General features: G+C 40.1%; 1 protein-coding gene across 1 annotated transcript in view; it reads left to right on the top strand.

Annotated features, from left to right (window-relative positions):
* The window catches only part of LOC133651204 (low-density lipoprotein receptor-related protein 8-like), a 276,107-nt gene that overhangs the window by 129,667 nt on the left and 137,085 nt on the right, over window positions 1-9,355 (top strand). Inside the window, exons 6-7 of the mRNA XM_062049231.1 lie at window positions 3,476-3,598; window positions 7,191-7,313. Of these exons, the coding sequence (XP_061905215.1) occupies window positions 3,476-3,598; window positions 7,191-7,313 (246 nt within the window). The remainder of the gene's footprint in view (window positions 1-3,475; window positions 3,599-7,190; window positions 7,314-9,355) is intronic.

The raw sequence follows: 9,355 nt of genomic DNA on the forward strand, positions 1-9,355 counted from the left end.
TGGACAGGACAAAAAAAAAAAAAAAAAAAAATTTTATTTTTATTTGTGGCGGACTTAATTCTTTCGTGGCGGGCCACCACAAATAAATGAATGTGTGGGAAACACTGATGTCTAGCGTGCACTTGGCCCGCGGTCCGTACTTTGGACACCCATGCTTTAACACAGTGGTCCCCAACCACCGGGCCGCAGCCCATTGGTACCGGGCCGCACAAGAAATTAAAAAAAAAAAAAAAAGTTTTTTTATTTTTTTTTATGAAATCAACATAAAAAACACAATATATACATTATATATCAATATAGATCAATACAGTCTGCAGGGATACAGTCCGTATCCCCCCCCCCCCACCGGTCCGTGGGACAAATTTTCAAGTGTTGACCGGTCCGCAGCTACAAAAAGGTTGGGGACCACTGCTTTAACACATCCAAATGTTTTACTGACATACGTACTTTTTTTTGGACCTTTCTCTACTTCCACTAACTCTATTGTGACCGGACCTACTCTTCTGTCCATCAGAGGGTGGATCTCCTACTAAGATTTACAGCCTAGATGAAAACACTTAACCCACTTTGATTCATTATAAGTGGCTGTGTACTCCTGACTCTGTGTATCATCAATCAAATGTCCGTCCTTCTCACCTTGTGAGGCAATATTACTTTTTAATACGATTTAAATAGGAAGTACCATATTTTCTGGAGTATAAGCCGCACCGGTATACAAGCCACACCCACTACATTTTAATAGAAAAATGTATTTCTCCATATATTACCCGCAACGGACTATAAGCTGCAGATATATATGTTGTGAAATAAGATATTTTACATGGAAAAATGTTGTAAATGTTTATTTACGTCCTTTAATTGTTTACACGCGGTGCCTGTAACACGACAGTAACACAAAACAAAAAATGGTTAATGTGTTTATTCATCCTTTATGAGATGAAGAAGATGTTCTCCTTTTTAATACGGTTCAAGATTCTTCTTCCGTGTGCTTTTGCAAACACTTTGAGTTCGAACAGTTTCTTTAAGTCAGGGGTGTCCAAACTTTTTCCACTGAGGGCCGCACACGGAAAAATTGAAGCATACGGGGGCCATTTTGATATTTTTCATTTTCAAACCAAAACAAAATATATGGATTTTTTTTTAGGGCTCCCGGGGTCCATAAAGGGTCTCCGTCATTAAAACGCTAAAAATAAGTTGAATTATTTTTTATTTTTTTTATTTAACGCTTACAGTAAATCTCTATATCAACTTCAGGTTGATAAAAAGTAAAAAAAAAGTCAAAGACAACTTTGTTTTTTATAGTAAAACTGGAAATATGCAGTATTTAGTAAATAGAGTTCTAAAACAGTGGTCCCCAACCACCGGGCCGCGGTGGTTGGGGACCACTGTTTTAGAAAAAAAAAATTTTTTTTTTTTTTTTTTTAATTTCTTGTGCGGCCCGGTACCAATTGGTCCGCGGACCGGTACCGGGCCGCACAAGAAATTAAAAAAAAAATTAAATTTTTTTTTTTTTTTTTTTTTATGAAATCAACATAAAAATCACAATATATACATTATATATCAATATAGATCAATACAGTCTGCAGGGATACAGTCCGTAAGCACACATGATTGTATTTATTTATGTAAAAAAAAAAAATTATTTCATTTTTTTTTTTTTTAATACACCCCAATCCCCCCACCCCCCACCCCCACCCCCCCCCCCCCCACCCCCCACCCCCACCCCCCACCCCCCCCCGGTACGTGGGATAAATTTTCAAGCGTTGACCGGTCCGCAGCTACAAAAAGGTTGGGGACCACTGCTCTAAAAGATCAATAATGCAGGATGTCGTTGTGGCTTGTACAGCCCTTTGAGACACTTGTGATTTAGGGCTATATAAATAAACATTGATTGATTGATTGATTGATAATATTTTTGAGAAATCAGTGAAAATATTAATAAAATCCCACTAAATATATTTGGGATCCAAAAGGTCCCCCACTCATAAAGTGATACATTTTTATTAGGTTTTTTTTTTACTTTCAACACTTAAGTTACGAGATCAACTTCAGATATTTTTGTCGATTTTACGTTTGCACTATTATTTTGTTTGTTTTTATGCTCTTTTGTCAAAGAAATCTTTGATGTTTTTTATATGGCAATATTTTTTTCACATATAAAACATTTTAAAGTGACATTTTTGAAGTAATCGGAGCCTTGAATAGGTCAATAATTCATTATAACGTAGATTTTTTGTCTTTTTTTTTTTTTTTTTGAGCAATGGCAAAAAAAAAAGAAAAATAAAGAAAGACAGAAGAAAAAAAAACAGCCTGCATGGCAACTTTGTGTCAACATTGCAACTTTTTCTCGTTAGATTTCACCTCATTTCACTTTTTTAAATGTTTTTATTTTTATTTTTGGCAATATTATCAATTTTGCAATTTTTGCAGAATGTGTGGGGGGGCCGGTAAACAATTAGCTGCGGGCCGCAAATGGCCCCCGGGCCGCACTTTGGACACCCCTGCTTAAGTGGATGATCGTAGTACATTGCTTGATTTCTTTGCTGAATCCATTCCATATTTTAGCCGTTAGCCAAGAAAAATCATTAGATTAGCCGCACCTTTGTATAAGCCGCAGGGTTCAAAGCCTGGGGAAAAGTAGCGGCTTATAGTCCAGGAAATGCAGTAGAGCAGTGGTCCCCGACCTTTTTGTACTTGCGGACCGGTCAATGCTTGAAAATTTGTCCCACGGACCGGAGGGGGGGTTGGGGGGGTAGTAAGTGTATTTTTATTTATTTATTTTTTATTTTATTTTTTTATTTATTTATTTATTTTTTTTGTCATTAAGAAATACAATCATGTGTGCTTACGGACTGTATCCCTGCAGACTGTATTTATTTATATTGATATATAATGTATATATTGTGTTTTTTATGTTGGTTTAATTAAAAATTTTAAAAAATTAAAAAATTAATTTTATTTTTTTAAATTTCTTGTGCGGCCCGGTACCAATCGGTCCACGGACCGGTACCGGGCCCGGTGGTTGGGGACCACTGCAGTAGAGCATTTTTGTTTACATCAGATCGTTATACAAAACCAAATAAGTAACACTTTTAAGTGAAGTGAAGTGAATTATATTTATATAGCGCTTTTCTCTAGTGACTCAAAGCGCTTTACATAGTGAAACCCAATATCTAAGTTACATTTAAACCAGTGTGGGTGGCACCGGGAGCAGGTGGGTAAAGTGTCTTGCCCAAGGACACAACGGCAGTAACTAGGGTGGTGGATGTGGGGATCGAACCTGCAACCCTTAAGTTGCTGGCACGGCCGCTCTACCAACCGAGCTGTACCGCCCCACAAGTAATTCCACCTTCAAACTGCTTCATCCTTGATCATGTTGCACGTATAGAAGTGTTGACTAAATTCTAGATGGACTTGCTCCTGTTCTTCTAGAAAGGATTGAAAACCATTCCCTTGGTTTTTGTGTGTCACACAGCCCAGCTGACGTGCCGCCCTGACGAGTTCCAGTGTGGCGACGGTTCTTGCATCCACGGCACCAAGCAGTGCAACAAGGTGGACGACTGCCCCGACCACAGCGACGAATCGGGCTGCCTCAACGGTGGGTTCTCGGTCTTTGGGATTTCTAGTCGGGGTCCTTCTTATGTGTGGGTTGGTCTCAATTCTCTTTCAAGCAGTATAAGTAGGGGGTGTGCTAACATGCTATTGCTAACACCTTACATGCTAGTGCTAACATGTTAACCGCCAACATGCTAGGGCTAGCATGCTAACAGCTAACATGCTAGTGCTTTGATTGATTGATTGAAACTTGTATTAGTAGATTGCACAGTACAGTACATATTCCGTACAATTGACCACTAAATGGTAACACCCCAATACGTTTTTCAACTTGTTTAAGTCGGGGTCCACGTTCATCAATTCATGGTGCTAACATGCCAACAGCCGGCATGCTAATGCTAACTTGCTATTGATTGATTGATTGATTGAAACTTTCATTAGTAGATTGCACAGTACAGTACATATTCCGTACAATTGACCACTAAATGGTAACACCCCATTAGGTTCTTCAACTTGTTTAAGTCGGGGTCCACGTAAATCTGTTGCATGCTAGTAACGATTCCATTCGGAATTTGTGGTTGCCGTTACGATTCAGGGACGATATACAGTATATATACCATTTTTTTTACAACGATACGATCCGAAACGATTCAGTGAGTTGAAGTCGATTCAGTGAGTTTTTAGCAAAACAACAATATTAAGCAGTGAGAGTTACAAATAATAATAATAATAATAATAATAATAATAATAGATTTTAGCACCCCCCGCGACCCCAAAAGGGACAAGCAGTAGAAAATGGATGGATGGATGGATTTTATTTGTAAAAAGCACTTTACATTGAGTAAACAACCCCAAAGTGCTACAGTGTATTAAAAAAATAAAAATAAAAAGATAATAAAAAATAAATAAAAATAAAAACTAGAACAGCCAAATAGCTAGAACTAGTATGCATATATCTAAAAAAAATGATTTTTTTTAAATAAAAAAAAGAAGGGTTTTTAAGCCTTTTTTAAAAGCATCCACAGTCTGTGGTGCCCTCAGGTGGTCAGGGAGAGCGTTCCACAGACTGGGAGCGGCGGAGCATTGTTCGTAGCTTTGTCCTCGGAGCTTGGAGGAGGTTAGCCTGTCCGGAGCGGAGGTGTCGAGTGGATTGCCGATATTATCGGCCGATCAATGCTTTAAAATGTAATATCGGAAATTATCGGTATCGGTTTCAAAAAGTAAAATGTATGACTTTTTAAAAGGCCGCTGTACGTAGTGGTACACGGACGTAGGGAGAAGCACAGAGCAGTTGCGTCTCCCAGTCATACTCGCCAACCCCCCCGATTTTCCCGGGAGACTCCCCAATTTTAGTGCCCCTCCCGAATTTCTCCCGATTTCCACCCAGACAACAATATTGGGGGCGTGCCTTAAAGGCACTGCATTTGCGTGCCGGCCCAATCACATAATACCTACGGCTTTTCACACACACACAAGTGAATGCAACGCATACTTGGTCAACAGCCATACAGGTCACACTGAGGTGGGGCGTCCGTATAAACAACTTTAACACTGTTCCAAATATGTGATCCCACAGCAAACAAGAATGACAAACACATTTCGGGAGAACATCCGCACCGTAACACAACATAAACACAACAGAACAAATACCCGGAACCCCTTGCAGCACTAACTCTTCCGGGACGCCACAATATACACCTCCAACCCCGCCCACCTCAACCTCCTCATGCTCTCTCAGGGAGAGCATGTCCCAAATTCCAAGCTGCTGTTTTGAGGCATGTTAAAAAAAAAATCATGCACTTTGTGACTTAGGCATAATAATGTGTTCATTCCACGACTATATATATCAGTATCGGTTGATATCGGTAATTAAGAGTTGGACAATATCGGAATATCGGCAAAAAAGCCATTATCAGACATCTCTAGTTTTGTGGCAATTCCAACTTTGACCACAGCGTCAGTTGCTACGTAGAGTGACGCTTTCCATTATTAATAGCCATCATCATAAGTAGGGATGTCCGATAATGGCTTTTTGCCGATATCCGATATTCCGATATTGTCCAACTCTTTAATTACCGATACCGATATCAACCGATATATGCAGTCGTGGAATTAACACATTATTATGCCTCATTTGGACAACCAGGTATGGTGAAGATAAGGTACTTTTTTTTAAAAATTAGTAAAATAAGATAAATAAATTAAAAACATTTTCTTGAATAAAAAAGAAAGTACAACAATATAAAAACAGTTACATAGAAACTAGTAATGAATGAAAATGAGTCAAATGAAGTGTTAAAGGTTAGTACTATTAGTGGACCACAATCATGTGTGCTTACGGACTGTATCCCTTGCAGACTGTATTGATATATATTGATATATAATGTAGGAAGCAGAATATTAATAACAGTTGGTGCACTAATTGTAAGTGTATCTTGTGTTTTTTATGTTGATTTAATTTAAAAAAAAACAAAAAACAAAAAAACAAACAAAAACAAAAAAAACGATACCGATAATAAAAAAAACGATACCGATAATTTCCGAGATTACATTTTAACGCATATATCGGCCGATGATATCGGCAGGCCGATATTATCGGACATCTCTAATCATAACCCACCTCTTCCTCTCACGCGAGACCATATGAATCCCTTCCCTACTGTATCTTCCGGAAGGCAAACCAGCCGAGCCCAGATCGATGTAGATTAGGGATGTCCGATAATGGCTTTTTGCCGATATCCGATATTCCGATATTGTCCAACTGTTTAATTACCGATACCGATATCAACCGATACCGATATCAACCGATATATATACAGTTGTGGAATCAACACATTATTATGCCTAATTTGGACAACCAGGTATGGTGAAGATAAGGTACTTTTTAAAAAAAAATAATAAAATAAGATAACTAAATTTAAAAAAAATTCTTGAATAAAAAAGAAAGTAAAACAATATAAAAACAGTTACATAGAAACTAGTAATGAATGAAAATGAGTAAAATTAACTGTTAAAGGTTAGTACTATTAGTGGACCAGCAGCACGCACAATCATGTGTGCTTACGGACTGTATCCCTTGCAGACTGTATTGATATATATTGATATATAATGTAGGAAGCAGAATATTAATAACAGTTGGTGCACTAATTGTAAGTGTATCTTGTGTTTTTTATGTTGATTTAATTTAAAAAAAACAACAACAAAAAAAAAACGATACCGATAATAAAAAAAACGATACCGATAATTTCCGAGATTACATTTTAACGCATATATCGGCCGATAATATCGGCAGGCCGATATTATCGGACATCTCTAATCATAACCCCCCTCTTCCTCTCACGCGAGACCATATGAATCCCTTCCCTACTGTATCTTCCGGAAGGCAAACTAGCCGAGCCCAGATCGATGTAGATGCATCTGAGGAATAATGAGTATAAATCGATTAATGGTCACAGGCCTAATATTTTCTTATGAATGTTTGACGTTGTAGAGCAGGGGTCCCCAAACTATGGCCCACGGGCCGGATACGGACACCCAGGATCCAAAATCCGTCCCAAGTTAAAAAAAATTAATACAAATAAATGTATTTTTTTATTATTTTTTATCCAGAGTCACATTTTGACTGTTTGTTGCAGCCACCAGATGTGAGGGGCCGCTGAAGTTCCAGTGCAAGAATGGCGAGTGTATCGACAGTTCCAAAGTGTGCGACTCCGTCAAGGACTGCAAGGACCGCTCAGACGAGCCCAAGAAGGAGTGCGGTAAGAGGAAGCCTTCTCTGCATATTAGCCAACTAAATATAACCCGCACTCACTTCCTGTTCGGACCATATTTTATTTTGTACACACGTTTATGGCGGCCCGTGAGCGTTTTGTTGCATCTTCGCCACAGTGAGGGTGAGTCCACAACGCACTGAATGTGAGTGCGGTTTGATTTGACGTGAACAATTTCATTTGGTCCACTGGTCCATATGCCGCCGGTATGTTTGTGAAAAATGGTGTTCTTTTTCTTAATCCATTCCCAATCCCACTGACCCGTCCACTCTTATGGTTAGGGAGGTCCAAAGTGCCGCCCACGGCACAATCATTAGCATTGTAATATTAGCATGCTAGCTTTTTTCTACACCCCACCGTCATATATTGTGTGTGATACCTGTTAGCTTGCTGACATTATTAGTATGCTAGCTTTTTATTCAGGTCATTTTGTAGGTATACACCTCGCTCACATTTTGGTAGTTGATGCATGCTAAGGTTAGCATACTAGCATTTTAAACACCTTTTTCAGGCACCCACCTCAGTGTAATATAATTAGGTACTTGAGGCATGTTACAGCTAGCATTTTAGCACGCTAACATGAGCATGCTAGATTTTATTTAGCACCTCAGTGTCCTATGCTTTGGTATTTTGGTATTTCACTAATGCTAACTGTAAGCATGCTATTGTTGCCATGTTGGCATACTACTGTTAGCATGGCGGCTTTTTTGTAATTCATTAATTAAAGTACCAATGATTGTCACACACACACTAGGTGTGGCGAAATTGTTCTCTGCATTTGACCCATCACCCTTGATCACCCCCTGGGAGGTGAGGGGAGCAGTGAGCAGCAGCGGTGGCCGCGCCCGGGAATCATTTTTGGCGATTTAACCCCCAATTCCAACCCTTGATGCTAAGAGCCAAGCAGGGAGGTAATGGGTCCCATTTTTGTAGTCTTTGGTTTGAACTTATGACCTACCGATCTCAGGGCGGACACTCTAACCACTAGGCCACTGAGCAGGCTTTTCTGTAGCTCATTTCGCTCATATTTTTTGATACTTGACCCTGTCTGCCCCGTGTGCTAACTGTTAGCATTTAAGTCCTACTTTCGGACACAAACACGAGTCTGTATTCTAATCACGGCAGACTTGGTAACAGACAACGAAGACGACTATCTTTGGACAAATGAGGATTCACAACCTTATCTTTTTGAAGCTGAATATACTGAGGATGAGCTGCTGCTTCTAGAAGCCGGCACGAAGGAAGATAGGATAGGATAGGTCTTTATTGTCATTGCAACATGTACAACCAAACTATGTTTTCAGCACAAACCCGTTCAAGATTAGACAAACAAACAGTGTACAGGGTTACGGAACAGGAACGCTGATGGGTCGCCACGAGGCGCCCCGTAAAAGGTGGGAAAAAGGTAAAACGCTGGGGAAGAAGATGAGTAAAAAAAATACAATCTAGACTGGGCTCCTAAGGGGGTCTAGTCTGGAGTGGGAAAAAACCTCCATGCCATGCACACATAAACACGTTACATTTAATCACGACAACTCGCAACAGGGGTGGTGGGGTTGGAGCCCTGGAGGTCGACTGCTGCTATGAAGCACTGCCAGGCGTCCATCACCCCGAAGGGGAATCAAGCGGTGGTGAAGGCGTGGGGTGGGGGAGGGTGTGTGTGTGTGTGTATATGCCCATTGTCTTGGGTGTGTTGATGTTGTGTTCATGTTCATAGGCCTGGGGCCGTTCTGCATGCAAGCAAAAGTTCGACTCCAGGTGTCGTTGAGGAGGGGAGGGAGGTCCAAAGCGTCCATCATTGAGGTGTCCTCGGGGGTGTTTTCAGAACAGCCTGCTCCCGTTGTTGGAGCGTCAAGGCCATTCGAGGGAGTCAAATCGTAGATTAGGATTTTTGTTTTTCCGCAAGCAGACATTACAATGGCTTGTCTGTTCTATTCGTCCATGCTGGCCCTCATATCCAATTTTTCCCTTACCAGCTTTTCCATGATGTGATCCATCTTGCGATTCAGTTCAGAAATTGCCCCAGACTG

Source organism: Entelurus aequoreus, linkage group LG05 (genome assembly GCF_033978785.1).
Source record: "Entelurus aequoreus isolate RoL-2023_Sb linkage group LG05, RoL_Eaeq_v1.1, whole genome shotgun sequence".
In the NCBI taxonomy this organism is placed as follows: domain Eukaryota; kingdom Metazoa; phylum Chordata; class Actinopteri; order Syngnathiformes; family Syngnathidae; genus Entelurus; species Entelurus aequoreus.